This window comes from Haematobia irritans, chromosome 4 (genome assembly GCF_050003625.1).
Source record: "Haematobia irritans isolate KBUSLIRL chromosome 4, ASM5000362v1, whole genome shotgun sequence".
NCBI classification, from domain to species: domain Eukaryota; kingdom Metazoa; phylum Arthropoda; class Insecta; order Diptera; family Muscidae; genus Haematobia; species Haematobia irritans.
The window spans coordinates 42,496,332-42,523,509 of record NC_134400.1 but is presented as its reverse complement, the minus strand read 5'-3'; the positions used below and the strand labels follow the sequence as shown (position 1 = coordinate 42,523,509).

Genomic DNA, 27,178 nt, shown 5'->3' with positions numbered 1-27,178 from the left:
AAAATGAATTTTCCATCCCTAGTGACGCAATTTAATTTTCGCCTAAGATGATGCTTTAGGCAATTTATATTATCTAATCTCTCTCTCTGAGTAGTAGTAGTAGAGGGTTGTTGTTGAAATCATATTTTAGAAATTCAAAATAACGAATTAAACTTCACAAAAATATCGTAAACCTTTTTTTTTTTTTTGGAACTCACACATTTTTCGCGGATAGGAATGGATCATCTATGTAATCTATGTTTGATTATACCGGCAAAGGATTGTTGCTAATATCTCAATGAGACTGGGTAATAATCGCCTAAAATTATGCTTCAGAAAAATAAAATTATCTAGTAGTAGTAGAGGGTTGTTGTTGAAATCATATTTTAGAAATTAAAAATAACGAATTAAAAAATATCAGAAAACTTATTTTTGGAACTCACACATTTTTTCCGCGGTCGGAATTGGATCATAATTACATATGTATATGATAGAATCTATGATTGCTTCTGCCGGCAATGGATTGTTGGTAACAGCTCAATGAGATTGGGTAATTTAATATTCGCCTAAAATTATGCTTTAGAAAATTAAAATTATCTAAACTCTTTCTCTCTCTCTCTGAGTAGAACATATATGAGGGCTGTTGATGATGTCATATTATAAAAAAAAAATTTAAATCAGGAATTAGGACTGGGGCTGGGGCTGGCGTATACCTTTTTCTTTTGTTGCTATAACTCTAATGATTTGTAATCTATAGTAAATGTGGAATTTACATCTGTTTCATGTATTCTTTAAATTTATATGTATGTGTATATATATAGAATATGCTATTGATTTTTATTTTTCATTTTGTTTAGTAGTTGAAGGAACGTCTAGTCTTAATTTGCTTGTCTATTTATTTGTTTGTTTGTTTTGATTCTTGTATCGGATCAGTTTTGTTTTTTAATGTGAATAAATGTTTTCTTTAGTTGTTGTTTTAAGGAATACTTTGATTTTATAGGTTAAATTATGGTGTCATAAGTTCATGGTATCATTCGTTTTTGGTCACACGCGCAATGAGTAGTGCTTCCCAAACCACATTGACTTTAATTCTATGGCATATTAGGGTTGTTATCTTGAGGCTGTTGCATTGCAGATGTAGAAGAAGATCTTTGGCCATTAGTAATTGGTCCAGCTGATGAAGGTGGTGTAGAGGAATGAGTCGATGATGGCGGTGATTGTGGTAATCTCATCGGTGTCCTTAGACCATCATCATGGGAATCCGATATATTGCGTAAGGTTAAAGCATGAAAATCGTTTAGTGTTTGTTCAAATAAATCTATAGTTGGTTGATCTGCACTAGCTATAACTCTCTGGGTGGCTCCTAGTAGATCTTCGGCAGCACCTAACAGCTCACGATTGCCACCGCCTCCAACGAGCCCACCTCCATTCCCACCACCACCACTAACATTGGCTAGCATTGGATTTAGTCTTTGTTGACTGCTAATTAAGGCTAAGTCACTTAAATTAAGCTCACCCGTTGTTGGATTTAAGCTCATGTCCCTTGTTGTTGGCTGTTGATAATTCGTGGAAGAAGCTGTTGAAGAGGTGTTTACGGTATTGTTGCTAGATGTTGTTGTGGAACGTGTTAATTCATCGGCATGGGCCAAAGTGGAACCTATAATATCACTTGCTATACGTAAAGCAGCATCGGTGGCCGCTGCTGTTGAGACAAATTCACTAGGATTAATGACATATCCACCCAAGCCATATGGCAAACGCAAGGGTCCCTGACCATTGCTGCCATCCATCGCATGTGCACCCAATAGAGAATTTTCATGTATATCCAGGTCATCATTGTGATATCTAGAATAAGGGATAATAAAAAAAATATTAAAAAATAAATAAATTATATCGATATACCAATTTCTACTTTCAATTATAATAAAAAAAACTATTATCGAAGAGGATTGTCCTCATCGAAAATACGTCTCTACCGGAAGGAATCAAACGTTGGGTTCATTCCATACTACAGGCATTTTATTTACAATTGTGGTACATCAATTTCTGTGCCACAGTCTATAGATAGAACGATGCATTCTTCTTGCTTGCACCTACGTATTTATGTTTATCCTATAAAATAAAATAAATGTATAATAATAAAAAAAACAACTCACCGATTTTGACGATAAACCTGTTGGGCAAAATTCGAATCCGTAGTCACTGTGTTACCCTCTATTCGTAGACCAGCTACACCTTTTTTGGGTATTGTTGCCAAATCACGTTTAACCCGACGACATCGGGCTGGTTCATTTTGACGTTGCTGTATCATGGCATCGAAATCCACAATGTAAACATAACCAGCAACTAAAATCGTACAGGATCTTTCGCCTTTCTTAAATGCCTCCTCGAGATCTTGACTGGTACGGTCATCGTATTGCCACCAACCTATGAAGAAAACGATAGCCAGGCAATAAAGAAAATGGAGTAAAAGGAAACAAGAACCAATTGGGATATGTAATTTTAAGTACACACGCATAAACAAGATGTCGTTACCTCTAAATCTTCAGGATGGATGTTATGGGCCTGTTCGAAACCGAAAATTCATTTGATTTGACATCTACTTTCTAGCTATTTTTACCCCATTGTTTGTAGAACCAATATAAAATTAAACAAAATTTTCTATAATATAAAATTTTAACAAAATTTTCCATAATATAAAATTTTAACAAAATTTTCTATAGAAATAAAATTTTGACAAAATTTTCTATAGAAATAAAATGTTGACAAAATTTTCTATAGAAATAAAATTTTGACAAAATTTTCTATAGAAATAAAATTTTGACAAAATTTTCTTCAGAAATAAAATTTTTACAAAATTTCCTATAGAAATAAAATGTTGACAACATTTTCTAAAGAAATAAAATTTTGACAAAATTTTCTATTAAAGTAAAATTTTGAGAAAATTTTCCATAGAAATCAAATTTTGAGAAAATTTTCTATAGAAATAAAATTTTGAGAAAATTTTCGATAGAAATAAAATTTTGACAAAATTTTCAATAGAATTAAAATTTTAACAAAATTTTCAATAGAGATGAAATTTTTACAAAATTTTCTATAGAATTAAAATTTTAACAAAATTTTCAATAGAGATGAAATTTTGACAAAATTTTCTATAGAAATAAAATGTTGACAAAATTTTATATAGAATTAAAATTTTAACAAAATTTTCAATAGAGATGAAATTTTGACAAAATTTTCTATAGAAATAAAATTTTGACAAAATTTTCTATAGAAATACAATTTTGACAACATTTTCTATCAAATACAATTTTGACAAAATTTTCTATAGAAATACAATTTTGACAAAATTTTCTATAGAATTTAAATTTTAACAAGATTTTCAATAGAAATGAAATTTTGACAAATAAAATGTTGACAACATTTTCTAAAGAAATAAAATTTTGACAAAATTTTCTATTAAAGTAAAATTTTGAGAAAATTTTCCATAGAAATCAAATTTTGAGAAAATTTTCTATAGAAATAAAATTTTGAGAAAATTTTCGATAGAAATAAAATTTTGACAAAATTTTCAATAGAATTAAAATTTTAACAAAATTTTCAATAGAGATGAAATTTTGACAAAATTTTCTATAGAATTAAAATTTTAACAAAATTTTCAATAGAGATGAAATTTTGACAAAATTTTCTATAGAAATAAAATGTTGACAAAATTTTATATAGAATTAAAATTTTAACAAAATTTTCAATAGAGATGAAATTTAATTTTAAGTACACACGCATAAACAAGATGTCGTTACCTCTAAATCTTCAGGATGGATGTTATGGGCCTGTTCGAAACCGAAAATTCATTTGATTTGACATCTACTTTCTAGCTATTTTTACCCCATTGTTTGTAGAACCAATATAAAATTAAACAAAATTTTCTATAATATAAAATTTTAACAAAATTTTCCATAATATAAAATTTTAACAAAATTTTCTATAGAAATAAAATTTTGACAAAATTTTCTATAGAAATAAAATGTTGACAAAATTTTCTATAGAAATAAAATTTTGACAAAATTTTCTATAGAAATAAAATTTTGACAAAATTTTCTTCAGAAATAAAATTTTTACAAAATTTCCTATAGAAATAAAATGTTGACAACATTTTCTAAAGAAATAAAATTTTGACAAAATTTTCTATTAAAGTAAAATTTTGAGAAAATTTTCCATAGAAATCAAATTTTGAGAAAATTTTCTATAGAAATAAAATTTTGAGAAAATTTTCGATAGAAATAAAATTTTGACAAAATTTTCAATAGAATTAAAATTTTAACAAAATTTTCAATAGAGATGAAATTTTTACAAAATTTTCTATAGAATTAAAATTTTAACAAAATTTTCAATAGAGATGAAATTTTGACAAAATTTTCTATAGAAATAAAATGTTGACAAAATTTTATATAGAATTAAAATTTTAACAAAATTTTCAATAGAGATGAAATTTTGACAAAATTTTCTATAGAAATAAAATTTTGACAAAATTTTCTATAGAAATACAATTTTGACAACATTTTCTATCAAATACAATTTTGACAAAATTTTCTATAGAAATACAATTTTGACAAAATTTTCTATAGAATTTAAATTTTAACAAGATTTTCAATAGAAATGAAATTTTGACAAATAAAATGTTGACAACATTTTCTAAAGAAATAAAATTTTGACAAAATTTTCTATTAAAGTAAAATTTTGAGAAAATTTTCCATAGAAATCAAATTTTGAGAAAATTTTCTATAGAAATAAAATTTTGAGAAAATTTTCGATAGAAATAAAATTTTGACAAAATTTTCAATAGAATTAAAATTTTAACAAAATTTTCAATAGAGATGAAATTTTGACAAAATTTTCTATAGAATTAAAATTTTAACAAAATTTTCAATAGAGATGAAATTTTGACAAAATTTTCTATAGAAATAAAATGTTGACAAAATTTTATATAGAATTAAAATTTTAACAAAATTTTCAATAGAGATGAAATTTTGACAAAATTTTCTATAGAAATAAAATTTTGACAAAATTTTCTATAGAAATACAATTTTGACAAAATTTTCTATAGAATTGAAATTTTAACAAGATTTTCAATAGAAATGAATTTTGAAATAAAATTTTTACAAAAAATTCTGTAGAAGTAAAAATTTAAAAAAAAAATCTATAGAAGTTAACTTTTGAAAACAAAAGCTTCAAAATAAAGATTTTTTAAATTTGGTACATTTTTGCTAAAAGTTTCTTCAACTTTTGGTAGATTTTTTTTGGCACGAGTGGCAAGCGTGCTCTTCCTGAAGTTAAATTTACATATGGAGTCTACATCAGATTCTGGATTTATAAGAACCAATTTTGTTTCGAGTTTTAGAGGAATCTTAAAAATCGCGTCTAAGCGTGCTGGAAAATCCAAAGAAATAACACCCACCATTTGATTTGAAATCTAATTTCCGGCTAGTTTTATCCCCATGATTTACCTAATATACATTTCGATTTCCATTCTCAATGATATCGAATATGAATTTCAATGTCTAGAGGCTAAAAGAAGTCAAATGTGGAGATCGGCCTATATTTGGGGCTATACTAAAATGATATACACTATAGGTTAAAGTGGCAGCCCGATTTTTTTCAGGTTCATTTAGACTATTCAGTCCATTGTGACAAACACCATATTCTTCACACTATTTATTGACCTAATATACATATAAATTTGCATTCTCAAGCAAATCGTAGAAAAATTGTTTCTAGAAGCTCAAGAAACAAAATCGGAGGGTCGGTTTATATGGGGGCTATATGAAAATACGGACCAATATAGAGCGAACTTGACCTGCGTTCAGACAAAAAACCAATTAGTGCCAAATTTCAGGAATTCTTAAGATATCGCCATTATTGAAGGCTGTATCGTGATTGCAACAGACAGATAGACGACCAGACGATCATATTTATATTATCTATGAATTTCTCCCTAATCAAGAACCTTTGAGAGGTGTCCAGTTGTGAGAGGTTAATTTAATATAGCATACGTCCATGTTTGGGAGGTGTCCGGTTTTCAGGATGTCCATATATAGTCAGAAATCGATATTTAAAGTGTAACAAATGAAATGGAAAACTTATTTTGGCCTATTCCTAAAAAGACAAATTGACTGCAATGCTAAAGTTGTACTATTTTAGTGGCAAATTTTCACCCTTTTGAAGTGTTGAACACTTTTGTGCCACTTTTTTTTTTGTTCCACTAAATACAAAACTTTTTACATTCTTATGCTACCTTTTTGCCATATTGTGGCACTTTTTTGTGCAATATTTTTCGTAACATAAAATTGAAATAATGCGACCACAATGTTGAGCAAATCATCATAGTGCTATCCAGGGAACAATTGCGACGCCTCAAATAGGTAAAGAAAATATTCTGTAGTGGGCAAACCTTGATTCTTTTGTGCCACTAAATGTGATAATTTTTAAATTTGTTGACCATTTACTGTCATAAAATTTTGACAAAATTTTCTATAGAAATAAAGTTTTGAGAAAGTTTTCTATAGAAATAAAATTTTGGTAAAATTTTCTATACATATAAAATATTGACAAAATTTTCTATAGAAATAAAATTTTGATAAATTTTTCTATAGAAATAAAATTTTGACAAAATTTTCTATAAAATTAAAAAATTTTCCAAATTTTTCTATAGAAATAAAATAAAAGAAAACGTTTGATTGAAATCAAGATAAACTATTTGTTGTATTTAATTGGGTCCAATAAACAACTCGACTTCCTAATTACATAGAAAACACTTACAAAAATGCATTTAATAGATATGTTTTCTATTAAAATAAGTGTGCCACCGTTTATTTTTTAAAAAAGTATCACTTTTTGCCAATTATTAGAAATGTAAGATGAAAATGAATCAACAGTTTTGTCTTGCTGAAGTAGCAAACACTTTGTTAGTCAAACTATTTAATTTACACCCAGCAAAAACTCTCATTACCCGGTAAGCTTGTAGGTAAGCATACACACAAAAAATTGTCACCAAATTAAACACTGAATTGAATTTGGAAACGGATTCAATTAATATGTTAATTGATTCAATTAATTATTTAATCAAATCCTTATAAAAACCATTTAAAACAAGTAAGTAAAGACTAAAGTCGGGCGGGACCGACTATATTATACCCTTCGCCATTATGTAGACCAAAATTTGTGTTACCATCTCAACTCCTTCAAATTTGTTGGGAGTTATTATCAAGGTTTATATTCCCATATACAAATATTTATATCTGAAACGATTTGGAGACAATTTTTTGTACTTCTACAAAATCGCTAGAATTAAAAATTAAATCGGCTAACACCCTGGGATGAAACACAATGTTAGTAAAAAACAAGTAAGTAAAGTCTAAAGTCGGGCGGAGCCGACTATATTATACCCTTCGCCACTATGTAGACAAACATTTGTGTTACCATCTCAACTACTTAAAATTTGCTGGGAGCTATATAAAAGTTTGCATTTCCAGATACAAACAACAACAACAAACAATTTTTTGTACTTCTACAAAAACTCTAGAATTAAAATTAAAATCGGCTAACGCCCTGGGATGAAACACAATGTTAGTAAAAAATATGGGAAATATGAAGCGAGAGAAATTTTAATGCAATTGTACAAAAGAGATTTATGATTTTTCAGGCGATATATATGTATTCGAGATATAGGATAATTAGAGTAATATTTATAATTTTTGCTACTCAGCAGTGGCGATTTTACAAGGATATTGGTTAGATCTCGCCAAGATATGTGGTCAAGTGTGGGTTGTGATATATTATTTGGTCTAGTCGGGCGACTTGGAGCCTTATTTAAAACTCATCCGTTCTGTGGAAATTTTGGCATTGCAGTGTGTAGGATATGGCTAAGATATGGGGAAATAATCACAGAATTTTGTGTAAAGTGTGAGAATTTTGGCCATATTTGTATTCTCTGAGGAAACTATCCAGTCAATTGGAGGAAAATCCCATTGAAAATGGGTCTAAAATATGAAACAGTCTACCATATTTCCCCAACTCTGGTGTACGTATATATGGGAGCTATATACAATCTGAACCAATTTTGACTAAATTTGACATGCATAGTTAGAATAATAATTCTGCTATCTATGCGAAATTTCACGTAAATGGGAGTATAACTTTGGCCCCCTGGTCATATGAGTGCAAATCGGACGGGAGATTTATATGGGAGCCATATCTAAATCTGAACCGATTTCAACCAAATTTGCCACAATTACCTTTACTACTAAACGTACTCCTTTTGCGAAATTTGAACCAAATCACGGCAAAACCCTGGATTTCGAGGCCATATAAGTTCAAATCGGACGAAATATATATATGGGAGCTATATCTAAATCTGAATTGATTTTGACCATATTTGGCACATACAATAGTACCGTTAAAAGTACCGCTTGTGCAAAATTTGAAGTAAGTCAGGGCAAAACTCTGGCTTTTGGGACCATATAAGTCCAAATCGGGCGAAAGATATATATGTGAGCTATATCTAAATCTGAACCGATTTTAACAAAATTTGACACACTTAACGATACTATTAAACGTACCCCTTGTGCAAAATTTGAAGCAAATCACGTCAAAACTCTGGCTTTTGTGGCCATATAAGTTCACATCGGACGAAAGATATATATGGGAGCTATATCTAAATTTGAACCGATTTCAATCAAATTTACCAAGCATTGGTAGAATGTCAATACTACCCTCTGTGCAAAATTTCACGAAGATCGGTAGTAAACTAAATCGGACGAAAGATATATATGGGAGCTATATCCTTATCTGAACCGATTTGGCTGATATTTTGCAAGTTTTTCGAGACTCACAAAATATTTGGATATACTGAATTTGAAGAACATCGGTTGATAAACATGCTAACTATGACCACATCGGAGATAAATATATATGGCAGCTATATCTAAATCTGAACCGATTTTTTTCAAAACCAATAGCGATTGTCTCTGTCCCAAGAAACGGCCCTATGCCAAATTTGAGGACGATCGGACTTAAATTGCGAGCTGTACTTTGTGCACAAAATTACATATACAGACAGACGGACGGACAGACAGACAGACAGACGGACATCGCTAAATCGACTCAGAATTTAATTCTAAGCCGATCGGTATACTAAAAGATGGGTCTACGACAATTATTTCTTGGCGTTACATACAAATGCACAAACTTATTATACCCTGTACCACAGTAGTGGTGAAGGGTATAAATATGGGAAATACACAGCTAGAACAATTTTGATGCAATTGTACAAAAGAGCATTTATGATTTATCGGGCGATACATATGTATTCGAGATATAGCACAATTTGAGTAATATTCACAATTTTTGCTACTCAGCAGTGTCGATTTTACAAGGATATTGGTTAAATCTTATTTAAAATTCGACCATTCTGTGGAAAGTTTGGCATTACAGTATGTAGGATATGACTACGAATTGTGGAAATCATCACAGAATTTTGTGTAAAATGTGGGTATCTTGGCCATATTAGATCAAGATGACACACTTAAATAGCATATTAAATGTATTCTCTGTGGAAAATATCGTGTCAATTGGAGGAAACCTCCATTGAAAATGGGTCTAAAATATGAAACATTCTACAATATTTCCCCTACTCTGGCGTACATATATATGGGAGCTATATCTAAATATGAACCGATGTTGACCAAATTTGACATGCATAGTTAGAATAATAATACTGCTATCTCAGCAAAAAACGTAAATGGGACAATAAATTTGGCCTCCGTGGTCATATGGTTGTAAATCGGGCGAAAGATATATATGGGAGCTATATCTAAATCTGAACCGATTTCAACCAAATTTGGCACACTTAACGATACTTTTAACGTACTGCTTGTACAAAATTTGAAGCAAATCAGGGCAAACCTCTGGTTTTTGAGGCCATATGAGTCGAAATCGGACGAAAGATATATATGGGAGCTATATATAAAACTGAACCGATTTCAACCAAATTAAGAACAATTAACAATACTATTAAACGTACTCCTTGTGCAAAATTTGAAGCAAATCAGGGCAAACCTCTGACTTTGGAAGTCATATAAGTGCAAATCGGACGAAAGATATATATGGGAGCTATATCTAAATCTGAACCGACTTGGCTGATATTTTGCATATCTTACGAAAATCCCAAAATATTTGGCTGCCCGAAATTTTGAGAAAATACGTTGATAAATACGTCAATTATGACCAGATCAGTGATAAATATATATGACAGCTATATCTAAATCTGAACCGATTTTTTTCAAAATCAGTAGCGATTGTCCTTGAGCCAATGTAAAACTCTGTGCCAAATTTGAGGACGATGGGACTTAAACTGCGAGCTGTAATTTGCACACAAAATTACATATACAGACAGACGGACGGACAGACAGACAGACAGACGGACATCGCTAAATCGACTCATAATTTAATTCTAAGACGATCGGTATACTAAACGATAGGTCTCAGACTTTTCCTTCTTGGCGTTACATACAAATGCACAAATTTATTATACCCTTTACCACAGTAGTGGTGAAGGGTATAAAAATGATTGACATTTGTTACGTTTCCAATTAAAATATTAATTGATTCAATTAATTTGTTAATCAATTCGGAAAAAAATTTCAATAACAAACGTGATTGAACATTTTTCCGTTTCCAATTACACATGTGATTGATCCAATCACCTTTGTGATTGAAATTGAATAATTTTGAGCAATGGAAAGAGCGAAAAGAGAACAAGAGAATGGGTATTTATTACAAAATGTATGAAATAGAGATCAGTTTGTGGAAGTAACTCGTAACGAACGGTTGGGTTTTTGTTTTTCGCGTAAATTGAAAAACATGATTGGTGACATTCTATCTGCTGCATTCAAAATGTGTACATAAATATTTTGAACGCAACAACAACCCAGCAAAAAAAAGCGTCGCCAAAAAAGTAATGAAAATGTTCTTTTTGGATCCGGAAGTGGTGCAAAATTGACGCAGAAGCGATGAATTTAACATGGTCTTGTCATAGGACGGAAGTCCTCCATTTCAACAGTCGTTGCACTGAATTTGCATCACTTCTTTAGGTGTGATCCGAATTCAATGTTTTGGATGTAAATTTAAAAATTCTGTGGTATTTTGTCAAATAAATAATTTTTATATTTTTTTTATAATTTTAATGGATTCTAACGCTTGTCGGAAACGTTTGACTACAAATATTTCCAAAAATTCAAAATTTTTTCAGATTGGATTTCGTATTTTTTTCGACAAAATTTAAATGATTTCTACCATTTTATGAATTCTTACTCTGTTTTTAACCTATTTGAAACAAAAAAATTAAAATTAACCATTAAAAGTATGAAAAAAACAAGTTATAAAAAATTTAATTAAAAGAACTTCCTGGGTTAAAATAAAGAACATCATTGGGAGTGCATTTTCTGGAAGTGCTTTTAAAGTTGTGCCTTTGGAAGAACCCTCCACCATAGGATGGGGGTATATTAACTTTGTCATTCCGTTTGTAACACATCGAAATATTGCTCTAAGACCCCATAAAGTATATATATATATATATATATATATATATATATTCTGGGTCGTGGTGAAATTCTGAGTCGATCTGAGCATGTCCGTCCGTCCGTCTGTCTGTTGAAATCACGCTAACTTTCGAACGAAACAAGCTATCGACTTGAAACTTGGCACAAGTAGTTGTTATTGATGTAGGTCGGATGGTATTGCAAATGGGCCATATCGGTCCACTTTTACGTATAGCCCCCATATAAACGGACCCCCAAATTTGGCTTGCGATTGCTCTAAGAGAAGCAAATTTCATCCGATCCGGCTGAAATTTGGTACATGGTGTTAGTATATGGTCTCTAACAACCATGCAAAAATTGGTCCATATCGGTCCACTTTTACCTATAGCCCCCATATAAACGGACCCCCAAATTTGGCTTGCGATTGCTCTAAAAGAAGCAAATTTCATCCGATCAGGCTGAAATTTGGTACATGGTGTTAATATATGGTCTCTAATAACCATGCAAAAATTGGTCCATATCGGTCCACTTTTACGTATAGCCCCCATATAAACGGACCCCCAAATTTGGTTTGCGATTGCTCTAAGAGAAGCAAATTTCATCCGATCCGGCTGAAATTTGGTACATGGTGTTAGTATATGGTCTCTAACAACCATGCAAAAATTGGTCCACATCGGTCTATAATTATATATAGCCCCCATATAAACCGATCCCCAGATTTGGCTTGCGGAGCCTCAAAGAGAAGCAAATTTCATCCGATACGGCTGAAATTTAGTACATGGTATTAGTATATGGTCTCTATCAACCACGCAAAAATTGGTCCATATCGGTTCATAATTATATATAGCCCCCATATAAACCGATCCCCAGATTTGAACTCCGGAGCCTCTTAGAGGAGCAAAATTCATCCGATGATGTTGAAATTTGGTACGTGGTGTTAGTATATGGTCTCTAACAACCATGCAAAAATTGGTCCATATCGGTTCATAATTATATATAGCCCCCATATAAACCGATTCCCAGATCTGGTTTGCGGATCGTCTAAGGGAAGCAAATTTCATCCGATCCGGCTGAAATTTGGTACATGGTATTAGTATATAGTCTCTAAGAACCATTCAAAAGTTGGTCCATATCAGTCCATAATTATATATAGCCCCTATATAAACCGATCCCCAGATTTGAACTCCGGAGCCACTTGGACGAGCAAAATTCATCCGATCCGGTTAAAATTTGCAACGTGGTGTTAATATATGGCCGCTAATAACCATGCCAAAATTGGTTTATATCGGTCTATAGTTATATATAGCCGATCCCCAATCACACAAAAATTGGTCCATATCGGTCATAATCATGCAAAATTTTATTTCTATAGAAAATTTTGTCAACATTTTATTTCTATAGAAAATTTTGTCGAAATTTTATTCCAATAGAAAATTTTGTCAAATTTTATTTCTATAGAAAATTTTGGCAACATTTTACTTCTATAGAAAATTTTGGCAACATTTTACTTCTATAGAAAATGTTGTCAAAATTCTATTTCTATAGAAAATTTTGTCAAACATAATTATATACGTATTTAATCGGCCATTTTAAGTTTAATATATACCACGTATGGACTACGTGGTATATATTACGGTATTAGGAAGTTTTAAGATACCTTGTCATCGGCAAAAGTTACCGCAACCCAATTAATACGATTGTGGATGACAGTCTTCAGTAGAAGTTTATACGCAATCCATGGTGGAGGGTACATAAGCTTCGGCCTGGCCGAACTTACGGCCGTATATACTTGTTTAAATCATAATATGGTAATGTCATTAAATTAAAACACAATTATTATGAAATATTCATGAAGAATATTCCTTAACTTTTTAAAGTATTTATTATTGTCATTACATGTTAGTCATTATATGTTAAATCAAAGCATTGTAATACAATGTGTAATGACAGCTTTACTGCTGGTAATGCAAATTGTTGTTGTTGAAATGTGATTACCTAGTTTTCGCTGGGCAGTTGTAGCAAACGACACAGCTGTCCCTTTTTCAACTGCCTAAAAATGATTTCATTTGCTGTCATTACAGACATTGCCTCATATGCAAAAAAGTTAAAGTAAACTTTAAAACTACTTTTCTCACATAAATTCCTTTGATAAACTGTCAATAAATTGTTTTGTATGTGGGCATTCATTTTTCGAGTATATCCTTTATCATTCATTACCTTTAGTATGGAATTATGTTATCTAAAATATATATTATGTTATGCATAATAGCCTTACAATAAAGAACAAATAATTTTATTTAAAGCTTAGATATAATTTTATTGATTATATTTAAATATAAAAAAAAACCTAATTAAGAATGGCAAGATTATTTTTCATTACCAAACAATACTGAGAACAACAATTTTTTGTTTCTTTGTTTTTGAAAAAATCAAATGGCATTCAAAATCACATGAAAAAAATAACGAAAATACGAGATATTCGATTTTAAAAGATCTTAAATGTCTTAAAAATGGGAATTAACATCATAGGGACGTCTTCGATTGCGATATCTTGGGCGTGTGGAATTTACAATGCCCGCAACACCTTTGGCAGGCAAACCTTTGGCCCGACATATTTTCCGTTTTCTATAGGCCATAGCCTGAGGATATTGTATCATATTTTTGAAATCCAAAGTATACATGGAACCACAAATTTGTATATTATAGGTACAAGATTGATCATCAAGCAACAAAGAAGGGTGATTTGCATTATCATCTTGTCCATCATTGGCATTGCCATACTGGCCATCTACGATGTTATTCTGAAAATTCACATAATCTCGATTCATATGATGTGGTGGATTATTAATCACAGTGGGGTTTTCCTCAATTTCAGATTTTACATCTATGTTAACATTAGCTTCCACCTTAGCCTTCTCTTCATCTTGCTTCTTTACTTGTAATTGTAATTGTTGTTGTTGCTGTTGCTGTTGTTGCAGTGTTTGAAAGACTTCTTCAATTTCTAATGCAGTTCGTTTATCATATGCCCACCAGCCACCTGCAGGATAAGTAGGAGGAAGGTGGGCATTAGAAATAACAAACAAAAAAGCAAAAAACGGAAACATAATAAAAAACATAACTAAGCAATAGGATAGAAAATATCAAATGTTAGAGAATCCCTTAATTGGCCAGGGATTTCATGTTCTACAATAGCCTAGACGCTTTTCTGTTGATTTAGTTTCACTATAGTTTCCTTATATATGAGAAAAATAAAAAAGTGTATAAAACTTACCATTTCTTCCCTCGTAGAACCATTGATATCCATCATCAGTGGCTTTAGTTGTGCAAATATCTTCAATACCATTCACTAGCTGAGGATGATCAAGAAATTCTGGAGGAATTTCACGGCGGCACATGGCACAACGTCTATTTTTATAGGCAACGCCCTAAAAGAAAATTGATAAAAAATAAGTGAAGGAATAGCAAGAATATGCAGTTTCTTTTCGGGATGGAAATATAGGCCGTAAAAGTTTTTCAGTTACGATCTTTGTTCCCTTAGAAATGCTGAAGATATTTCAGAACCTTATTTCAAAAGATACTCTTGTTATTTTTGCAAAATTTTATTTTTAAAGAAAATTTTGTCAAAATTTAATTTTCTTTCTTTCTTTCTTTATTGACAGTAATATATAAAGCCTTCAAGGCCGATAACAATATTACAAACGTAATTATCAATAGTCTATGATACAAATTCAAAACATAATCTTATTTATATTTGTACTAGAATAATAACGATGGTGGCTCCCCAGCCAAATATATTAGTGTTAACTATTTAAATAGTATAAGAATATAAATTTTGCCCTAGCAGCAGCGCTAGTATAAAGCGACTAAATGACATGTTCAAATTTTAATCATTTCCATGAGATCAAAGTGATCAATGAGCTTATTTCTGAACACAATGTTAGAAAATGAGAAGTTACGTAGTTCCTGGGGAAGATTGTTCCAAGCTCGCATGGTTCGCACCAAAAAAGATCGCTTATAGAGTTGTGTTACCATATGAGGAAGTACTAATTGTGGATTACGAGTAGTCCTTGTAAAGATAAATTGTTCCCTTAACATTGGTGGAAGGTTAGACTTTATAATTTTGTAAAAACATAGTAAAATACGTAATTCAAAAAATCTCTGAAAAGGAAGCCCCAGAAATTGTAAGGCATGTTGCGATATGTGGTCGAATCTACGTAGTCCATAAATATATCTCACAATCATGTGAAAGCTACGTCGCAGTCTCTGCAATTTCGAACTAGGCGCTCCAGAATAAACCTCAATTGCATAATAAATCTGGGACATCATCAGTGAAGATGCGACATTCTTCCGATCAAGACAGGGCAAGTAGGTACTTAAAGAACGCAGTCTACGGAGAGTAACAACAATGTTAGATACTATGGAGTCAATGTGGCTACCAAAGTCCAGTTTAGGATCGAGTACAACTCCTAAACACTTGATCAGGTCAACTATTTCTATCCTGGCATCGTCAAAAATTATAACAGGATCAGAATGATTTGCACGGATTTGTCCAAAACACATGGCCCTGCTCTTACGTGCATTAATTTCAAGACCATTTGAATTCACCCACTGACTAATATCCCCTAAGACGGTATTAACTAATGAAACAAAAGCATTTGTAAAGCTCCCAAGGAACAATAGATGTATATCATCGGCAAATAGAAAAGGTATGCAGTTAGAGCCATGAATATGATCCACAATGTCGTTGATATACAAGAGAAATAAGAGAGGGCTTAAAATTGATCCCTGGGGTACTCCACAGTTAATACTTCGAATGGCCGAATTGGAGGTTCTTAAGGAAACATATTGAGAACGACCAGTCAAGTATGATTGCAAAAGCTTACAAGAGTACTCAGAAAAATGGAAGTCAGTGTATAATTTATTAATTAGCCTCACGTGACTAACACGATCAAAAGCTTTTGACAAATCCAGTTATACGAGGATAGCGCCGGAACCACTATCGATAGTTCGTCTATTTGTATCGGTGAGGTGAATAAGGTGAGCAGTGGTTCCAAATCCACGCCGAAATCCGTATTGGTGGACACTAATGATACCACGATCGTTCACATATCTCAACATAAAGTCATTTATGACAGACTCAAAGATTTTTGACATCGCTGGTAATATACTAATAGGCCTGTAATCATCAACTCGTAAAGAATTGCTAGATTTCGGAACTGGCACGACGCGGGCTAATTTCCAGGCGGACGGAAATACTGCAGTAGCAATGATAGAGTTGAAAAAATGAAGAATATGACGAGAAATATACGGAAAAATCAATTTAGGAAACTTGATAGGTACGCCATCTACACCAGCTGAATTGGATTTATTGCTAATCATAGCCCTCAATATGTCCTCCCCATAAATGCAATCAAAGGCAAATAGCCCAGTACGTAAATTATACCGAGACAAATCCGATAACTGGTCAGTATGTGTCCTATGTTCGAGGAAATGGTCATTTAGAGCATCAGCATCAACCGTAGGTGGAACCGTGTCTTCAAAACATTCACTATCACGTAATTCTCTCCAAAGTTTACGCGAGTCCATACCTGTAAACCTCTGTAGGTCGAAATTCCTCTTCGTTCTCCGCAAGACCAATCTTGCCCTGTTGCGGTACATTCGAAAAATACGTCCATTCTCCTCAGTGGGATTTTTCCTATATTCTCTGTGAGCGATGTCCATCAGAGACCTAGAGAGGACAAAATCATTGGAGTTAGAAGCTATAGACGCATAAGACCCGTAAATTAAGGCGTGGTGGGAAATAAAAGCACATTGCACTTGACACGAATAGCTAAGTTTATGTGATTCACTCAATAATGTAAAATCGATGAGTGAACAAGAATTATGTGGCACATCGTAGTGTGTAGGTAGTGAGTTATGCGATATAGTAAGACCTAAACGAGTGCATATCGATCTAACTTGATTAGATAGGGCGATTAAAGTCGCCAACTACTATAATATCAGAGTAATAAGTGAATAAATCAGCATGAACTGAGGCAAATGTCTCCATGTCACCATGGGGTAAATATGCAACCCCAAAGAGAACTTTAGAAGGACCACACATAACCTCTATAAAGATTGTTTCACATACACCGTATGTATCAGACCGGAAAACAATTTTGTGCTTGAGCTTCTTTGAAATGTAAATGGCTACCGCTCCACCTCTAAATAAGGGACGATCGTTCCGAACAAGATTGTATCCACTAATCTGGACCGATTTACTAGAAACTGATGTCTTTAGCCATGATTCGGAGATTCCAAATAAATCTATACCACTATTTACAAGAATATTGGTAAGTTCACAGTGGGAGTTGCTATTATAGGATGGACGTATGCTTTGACAGTTTGCATGACCAAACGATAAATTCTTATTATGACGCTTTAATTTGTTCCTAAAATATGTCGCGCTGCTAACCAAGGGGCCAAGATTTAACTCAAGACTCATTAAGGTAAGTAAGAGTAAGGCTGGGGAAACGTATCAAAGAAAAATTTAAAGAATTTAATATCATTTCGCAAGAGAAACAACTTTAAATAACAAAATAAAAAAGGGATTAATAAATTGCATATAATGCAGATTACGTATAATTGATTAAAAAGAATTTAAAGATTTAGAAAGTAGAACAACTTATGTATGTATATATTGTGATCAATATTGGACTATGTTAAGGTTGCTGTTAAGTTCGATTTTCACGGACGAGATGTTGAAACGTACTAAAATGACTAAAGGTCGCATTGGTACAATATCTATTAGTAAAGAGATAATTAATTTATGCGAGTTTGTAGTACATTAAATACTGTTTTGAGTTTAATAAAATAGCAGAACCGTGAAAAGCGTCTTAATACCAACCTTAACCTTAGAATAACCATCCGATTCATGTTCCCTCGAGAAGCGATAGACACTCATTATAGTTGAAGGTAGCCAAGGATCCATTAGTTAATGTGAGTCGAACTTTTGGGACATCTGAGTGAAGAATTAAAAATTTGATGACTTTCTTCGCTTTCATCAATCATCGGCAAAGATAGTTTAACTTGCTTTCAGCCGGAGTAGCGTGATCACTCAGATATATTCGAGCTGTTATAGGCGGGCCTATAACGTCACAAAGCTTAAGTTGCCTGGATTTGAAGTATTCTTTCATTATTGCATCTCGTTGCAGTACTGAGTGGAAACGCACAACAATTGACCTTTTATTTCGAGTGTAGAATATGTTGATAATGTCGGAATTCTTAAGTAGAACATTGTATATGCAACCAATTTTTAGTACATAAGTGACAAGGCTTTCGAGGCCTTCAGGCAACCCAGTAATTGCTATATCATGGCGATTGAGTTTCCTATGTAAACCATTGGTCTCGGTTTTAAACTCGATGACGTCTCGATCCATGGTCGCTTTAAACCATATAACGTCTCCCTTGCAATCTTTGACATCATTCCGAATCTCAGAGATAATATTGTCAAATTCGTTTTTTATATCAGATGTAGCAGACTCAATTTTCGCATTAAAGCTAATTCTATCCGCTTCCATACATTTAAGTATGCGGTCAATTTTTTCGTGAAGAGAGTTATTTCCACCGTCATCATGGGTCGTAGAGGACTCCAGTGGCAATGTGCAATTATTGCATTTGATGGAAGGATGGAGATTCTTTAATAGCAGCACAATGTTTCTTAGAAATTTTAGCGCAGTCCAAATGGTACCAATTTTCACAAATTATACATTGGATAGAGCCTTTCTTATTGCTGAAAATTCTATCGCAGTCACCGCATTTCAGTAAGTCTTTTGAAGGCGCCATAAGTAGTGTGTGTGTGTGAGTGTGTGAATGCAAGCAGTGTAATGTACTGAAAGATGACAACAGCAACAGCAAAGATCCAAACAACAACAGTGGTAAAGGCAAATTATGACAATGATTATGCAGAAAAATTCTGCGATCGATTGTGAAGCAGATATGTAATTATATATATGTACTCCACTAAATTCGGATTCAGCGTGTCTCAATGTATGTTTTCACGTAGAAAGTAACGTTACACAGTTGTTTTAACGTTGAAAATTTTTAATTTAATCAAATCTACGGGAGCCGCGAGAAAAGCACAACTATTCAGGCATAGTGTTGCCAGATTTTATTTTTCTATAGGAAATTTTTTCAAAATTTAATTTCTATAGGAAATTTTGTCAAAATTTCATTTCTATAGGAAATTTTGTCAAAATTTCATTTCTATAGGAAATTTTGTCAAAATTTCATTTCTATAGGAAATTTTGTCAAAATTTCATTTCTATAGGAAATTTTGTCAAAATATCATTTCTATAGGAAATTTTGTCAAAATTTCATTTCTATAGGAAATTTTGTCAAAATTTCATTTCTATAGGAAATTTTGTCAAAATTTCATTTCTATAGGAAATTTTGTCAAAATTTCATTTCTATAGGAAATTTTGTCAAAATTTCATTTCTATAGGAATTTTTATCAAAATTTCATTTCTATAGGAAATTTTGTCAAAATTTCATTTCTATAGGAAATTTTGTCAAAATTTCATTTCTATAGAAAAATTTATCAAAATTTTATTTCTATTGACAAAATTTCCTATAGAAATGAAATTTTGAAAAAATATCCTATATAAATTAAATTTTGAAAAAATATCCTATAGAAATTAAATTTTGACAATGTGTCCTATAGAAATGAAATTTTGACAAAACTTCCTATAGAAATGAAATTTTGACAAAATTTCCTATAGAAATGAAATTTTGACAAAATTTCCTATAGAAATGAAATTTTAACAAAAATGTCCTATTGAAATGAAATTTTGGCAAAATTTCCTATAAAAATGACATTTTTGGCAGAACTTTAGAAACTGCCAATAAAATCGCCGCTGACCCAACATTAAGAGCAAATTACCGCTTATATATTCACGCGCCACTATGTAAAGCTCGAGGAGTCGTTAACATACCTGTCGATGAAGACCTCACTGAGGAATTTCTTTTCAACAACCTATAGATATGCCAATCTGAAGAGTATCAACCTCTACCAGAATACGCCAAAATAACTGAAATAAGACGTTTCATAAGTAAACACAAAAATGGATTAGAACAACTGGATACCGTCACTATTACGGCAGCAGGTAGAACACTCCCATCGCAAGTCGTGCTTCTTCGAGTAATTTTTGTCGTGAAACCATACATAGAATCGGTAGTGCAGTGTAAAAAATGTTGGAGATTTAACCACTCCGAAAAAGCTTGCAGCAGAATTAAAAAGGTATGTCACAACTGTGGGGAAAATACTTAACGAGGCCTGTACTGAAACTACAATGTGAGTAAAATGCAAACAATTACATAGGGCAACCTCCCATATCTGTGGAAAAAAGAGTTCAACTAATGAAACTAAACATTGAAAAAGCGAAGTCTATGGCCCCAAACTTACCAACAACATTCGTTTTCAACTCCAATGACTTTCCAACAGTAGGTAATAAAAGACGTAGAGCTGAAGATCCTAAAACACCAAATAGTGTTCAACCAAACATTCACTCAACCGGCCCTAGCGGCTGGAAACACTCCAAAAATCCCTGATACGCCACAGGCTACAACAGCTATCAATAATAATGACTCAAGTCTTACTGACTCAGTATTACACTCTTCTCTAGAGAAAGATTCTAATTTAGATCTCAGCCTTAACTCCGATATGTCTATTGACTCCCAACTTATTGCCAAAGAGGTACAACTGATTGCAAACAACCAAGATTTCGAACAATTCCATTCCACATTTATTTCAGAAAATTCAACAATTGATCATAGACATAAAGATCCTACAATTTAATTCCACTAGCGTCAGATCAAAACAACATCAAATAACCAGATTTCAAAATGGCAATAGGTACTCAATAGTATGCATTAGTGAAACATTTCTACAACCGGCTGACACATTCAAAATTTCTAACTAAAACATCTTAAGAAAAGATCGCCCATTCTCAAATAGGGGAGGTGGAGTGGCAATTTTCATTCATTCTTCAATTAAAATATATAACCGTTCACCAACACTATACACAAACAGGTGTAGAATACCTAGCTTACTTGTGAAATTTTCTTCCAATTACGATCAATACTAATCCAATCTTTCTACATCCCACCAAATATTCAATACAAAGCTGATGACATCAAAAGAATTATGGACAACTACACCAACTATGAATATATACTAATATGTGGCGACTTTAATGCCCATCATCAGGATTGGGGGAATTCTTTCAATGATCCAAAAGCCCGAGAGATTAAGCTGTTCTCAGAAGTTTACTATTTTGCAATTTTGAACGATAATTCACGGACTTATTTCGGATCTCGCGGACATTCAGCAGTAGATTTGACATTAGCTTCCAGCAGTATAACAAACATAATCTCATGAAAAACTCTTAGAGAGACAATGGGCAACACCCACTGTTGTATCGCAATTAAAATATACGTATCGCAAGCAGAAATAATAGGAGATGAGAAATTCTACATGAAAGAAATTCACAAACATTCTGAGTTCCCTAAGCGGAGTTTCCTGGGGTTCTGATCCACTGAACTTGCTAAAGATTTATTCAGCTGTTATACGCCCTAAAATTGAATACATGGCTTTTATCCTTCTAGACTGTCCAAAAAATTTACTTCTGACACTGCAGAGAATACAATAAAAGTGTCTACGCATCTGTCCACGGGCAATGGGTTCGACACATGTTCTTAGCCTTGAACAAACCGCCAATACTATTCCCATTCCCGACAGAATTTCATATTTAGGAGAACGTTTTGCGAATAAGTTATGCTCCCAGCCAAATCATGGTACAATGGCTAACACACGTACTTACTTGGATAAAGGTTTCACAAAAATTCCGAAATGGATGGTACAAGTAAACCGCAAAATAGAAATATATAACATGATATCATAATGTCCTTATCCAAAAAATAGATTTTGAAGCAACTCATAATAAAGTAGTTGTTGAATTTCTCAAAGTGACGATGAATTTTACTTCTCACGAAGAAATAAGATCTAAGTTTCTACAGGTCACAAATGGAAGATGGAAAGATTTCGAACAATTATACACAGACGGTTAAAAATCTACAGAACGTGTCACATCAGCCTTTTGGCATTCAAATAGTGGAGAAGAACAATCATTCCTATTGCAAACTATTTGCTCAATATTACCTGCAAAAGCATTTGCAATACTTAAAACACTAGAATATATAAAATATTGGCCGAGCAACAAGTTTCCTATAATGTCGGACAGTCGATCCACACTAGAGGCAATAAAATCTACTACAAGGAATAAACACCACCCGTTCATCTACAAAATAAAACAATTAATATTTGATTTGCATACATCTGGCAAAAGTGTTCACCTATTATGGAAACGAAAGAGCCGATCGTATTGCAAACAACGAATACGTACGGGCACATACCAGACAGGTATTCGTGGCAACACCGCTGGGATATAAGTGTATTTGGAAGAGCCCTCTTTCAAATGGAACCAAATGTCAACCGTGGTTTAAAGATACCAAACTTCCAAGACACACAATCACAACAATCAACAGACTGAGATTTGGACATAACCAACTAAGATCCTATCTTCACAGGACAAATATATCGGATACTGACTTATGTGAATGTGGTCTTATCCAAAATATGCATCATATCGTTTTTGAATGTGAACTAATCAGTGACGACATAAGAAGTGAACTCCGGAATGGCCTAACACAACTCGGGATCAACACTCACAATATCGGCGACATTTTAAAGACCCGAAATGTAGAAACTTTACAAATTTTTCACATGATCCAAGATACAAATACAATATTATATGTAACTGTCATAGAACTAGACGCTAATGTCAACAAAACAAAAATAACGATTAGATTAAGTGTCGCATGTTATTTTTTTACTTAAATCTGACATTGCATCGGAAATGTCAGCAATAAAGAATAAGAAGAAAAATGAAATTTTGACATGTCCTATAGAAATGAAATTTTGACAAAATTTCCTATAGAAATGAAATTTTGACAAAATTTCCTATAGAAATGAATTTTTGACAAAATTTCCTATAGAAATGAAATTTTGACAAAATTTCCTATAGAAATGAAATTTTGACAAAAATTCCTATAGAATTGAAATTTTGACAAAAATTCCTATAGAATTGAAATTTTGACGAAATTTCCTATAGAAATGAAATTTTGACAAAATTTCCTATAGAAATGAAATTTTGACAAAATTTCCTATAGAAATGAAATTTTGACAAAAATTCCTATAGAAATGAAATTTTGACAAAATTTCCTATAGAAATTAAATTTTGACAAAATTTCTCATAGAAAATATGTTTTGACAAAATGTTCTTAGGGATAAAATTTTGACAAAAGTTTGAAGAAAAACTTCAAAATAAGATTTTTTAAATTTGGTAGGGTGAGTGCAGCAGATGTGGTATACCCATTTGTTTTTCGATAGCCAAATTTTTTGTTTCTGTTCGAGCACGGGTAAATGTGAATTCTTTCAACTGGCACAAAGAAAGAGTTGCAAAAATCAAACTGATCTTTGATTACTTCATTCTCTGACAATCACAATCTATTCAGCTTAGTTTAGTTATTCGTATGTTGTTAGATAGAGAGAAAAGCTACTATACCACATTACCAGCCTGTACCACATTTGCTGCACTCACCCTATATTTGAGGTAAAATTTTCTTCAAATTATTATCAAATTATTATCACAATGGACTGAATAGCCTAAGTGAGCCTGAATCTTAATCGGGCTGCCACTTTAACCTTCTTCAAATTATGGTAATTATTTTTGGCAATAGTGGCGACCGTTGTGCACCTCTTATTATGCCCAGGGCATATCAAAACCGAAAAAAGGATCATACTTAAGATTTTCCTCTATCCTCACTGAAACCGGCAGCAAGCGTAGAATACACCCTGCAATGCAGCTCTTCCACATAAAAAACTTCATAAATCATTACTTTCATCCTTATTTGAAAAAAAGAGACTTCCTATATACGAGTATGTCCAGAAAAAGACAAAAGAATAGTTCATCATTTCCTCAATTTACAATAATAAAGTAAAATTTGTCTGTAGATATTTTGAAGGTCAATATCAGCAAAGACAAAGACTACCTACCAACTAAGGCACTTAAAAAGGTGCGGTAGAACTATAAACATGTGTTTGCTTTCCGCATTTGTTTCTTCCAATATTTGTTTATTTTGGACGTTATGGACATGAAACGACGTCGTTGAAACATTCCGAATAATACGACGACAACGCACAACAAAATTCACGATCAATAATAAATGCAAAGCACGCACTCCGATGAAATAAATCCAAATCCAAAAAACAAAATAAGTCACTGCACTAGCTAACAAACAAACAGGCAGGGAAAGACGCAAAAGCGTCTCCTCTAACATGTGTATTTGAAATACACACCCTCTGACCGGACATAATTATCCAAAAAGAAATTTTCTTTCATCAATTGCTATATACTTACTTTGACACAGAGAAAACAGAATATATGTCCACAAGGTAAACGAGCTGGATGTATGCATGTCTGCAAACAAATCGGGCATTCCAATAGATTACTTGTCGCATTGGTGTTTGCATTTGTATGCGTAGAAACGCCATCAGCTGAGATGACGCCTGTGGATGTCGAAGGATTCTCTGTTAATGAGGATGTTGTGTTATCTGAAGGGCAAAAAATATAAGTAACGACGTCATTTCTATAATACAAAGAAAAAAACCTGTAGATACGTACCCTTGCAAGCATTTGAAGGATCTTCGATTTTTGGTTTTATCAAGCCACTACCACTGACACCAGTGCCCGCACTGGTTGAAGTGGAGGGAGATGTTGTCAAATCCACCACATCTATGCGAGGTTGTATTAGAATAACAGAATCATCAAAATCTTGATTGAGGATTCCCCCAGCTCCTCCTCCACCCACGCTTAATATTGTTGTAACATTTTGATGTAAATCAAAATCGATAGAATTACCTGCTGGATTGTTGGTAGTAGTGCCAGCAGTTACACCCAATGTTTCCTGAGTTTCATCTTCCAAATTATCCATAGTTTCTGCAGGTTTTGTTTTCTTTTTTAATAGGTTTGTAATGGATTTTCTTTTTTGTTTTTAAACCAAACACAAGCACGCACACAAAATCATTCGTGACAAGCTCAGCAAAGAAAAATTGTTTATACGCAACACTTCAACTACTATTTCAAAAGAGAAATCATGTTTTTTTATCAACGATGCTGTTCTAATGTTTATCCCAAACTATATTGAAAACACGAAAATCTAAAGCATATCAAATCAAGTACACTAGTGTTGGGAAAGTAACGGGTATTTGATTACAAGTACTCGTTACTGACTAATTTTTTGAGTACTCATTACAATTAAATGAGTACTCAATATCTTCAATACAATCCCAATAAACACAACTTGAAAAATGCTAAAATTCAAATGTTTTTCAAGCAACTAATTAATTAGTTTCCGGTGTTAAAATAATTCTAGTAATCAAAAGACCGTAAGAATATAAATAAAATATCCCAAGGAAATTTGGATGACGATGCTTCAATATCTTAAAGTACCAACATATATCTCTATCCATCGAACAAAAACATAAAACGACATCGTAAAATATAAGAAAAAAAACAATTTTCTTAATATTGTTACGCGTGTGATATTTCTAGATTTAAGTTTATTCAAATTAGTTTCCGTTAATTTAAAATTTCAAATTGTAACGTTCAAATTACGTCATTACTTGTCAAAATCATTTCTTTATTTTCTAGTACTTTCCTTAACAGTTTTTGTAATCTTAAGGCCGGTATGCACCTCTAGCGAAAAATTTCATTCCCATAAGAAATGCATTGCTATTTATGCTAACGAAATTTTCGGTAGCGTTAAATTTCGTAAGCTGGTACGCACCTCTAATGAAAATAACAGGGTTGTCAAAAGCATATTTTTTCAGCAAACATTTAATTTATTACAATCATTGTGTGCGTAAAAGTTCTGTAAATAATAAACAATTTATTTGAGGAATATTTGGAACATATATTAACAATTTTTAAAAGCGATTAGCTGGTTTATAATTTGTGTACACATCCCTGTTTTTTTGTTGTTGTAGACTTAAATAAATTTTTGCTACCGAAAATTTCGCTAGAGGTGCATACCGGCCTTTAGTTTCCCAATCGTTCATTGTAAAGTAACGCCTTTTGTTTTGTTATCTTCATTGATTATTGTTATAGTTGTAGTAATATGACCATAATCATCTATGTCTGTGCGACATCTACCATAATGTTCCACATGATTGTAGCCAAGACAATGAGCATAAGCCGATAAATATGTGCGATATCGCCCGTGCGACATCTACCAGGTAGTAGTAGAATAGTCTAGAATGTTGTAGGCTAGACAACCGAGAATTTTCGATATCGTTATACAGTACTATAAAAGAGCTGACACAGGGAGCTGTGAAGTCAGTCGTAAGCTAAAGTTTATTCAGTATACATCGTAGAGCAAATAAGAGAAACCTATCAGTTAAACAAATAAATTGTAGATTGTCGTTATTTGAAAAGAACTGTGTTTTA

At 32.5% G+C, this 27,178-nt stretch overlaps 1 protein-coding gene across 4 annotated transcripts in view; it reads right to left on the bottom strand.

Moving 5' to 3' along the window:
• The window catches only part of Rnf146 (Ring finger protein 146), a 96,332-nt gene extending 70,415 nt beyond the window's left edge, over nt 1–25,917 (bottom strand). For 2 of the 4 annotated variants that reach the window (XR_012721795.1, XM_075306343.1), the window contains exons 1-5: nt 25,355–25,917; nt 25,091–25,284; nt 14,845–14,998; nt 2,136–2,406; nt 1,496–1,824 (exon numbers count right to left, since the gene is read on the bottom strand). Coding sequence is in view for 3 of the 4 variants with exons in the window: in XM_075306343.1 (XP_075162458.1) it covers nt 1,496–1,824; nt 2,136–2,406; nt 14,845–14,998; nt 25,091–25,284; nt 25,355–25,664 (1,258 nt within the window). In the remaining variant the exon portion in view is untranslated. Of the gene's footprint in view, nt 1–797; nt 1,825–2,135; nt 2,407–14,844; nt 14,999–18,459; nt 19,565–25,090; nt 25,285–25,354 lie in introns of those variants that run through there. The other 2 variants (XM_075306342.1, XM_075306344.1) reach the window with 2 other exon arrangements.
• Nucleotides 25,918–27,178: the final 1,261 nt, after the last annotated feature.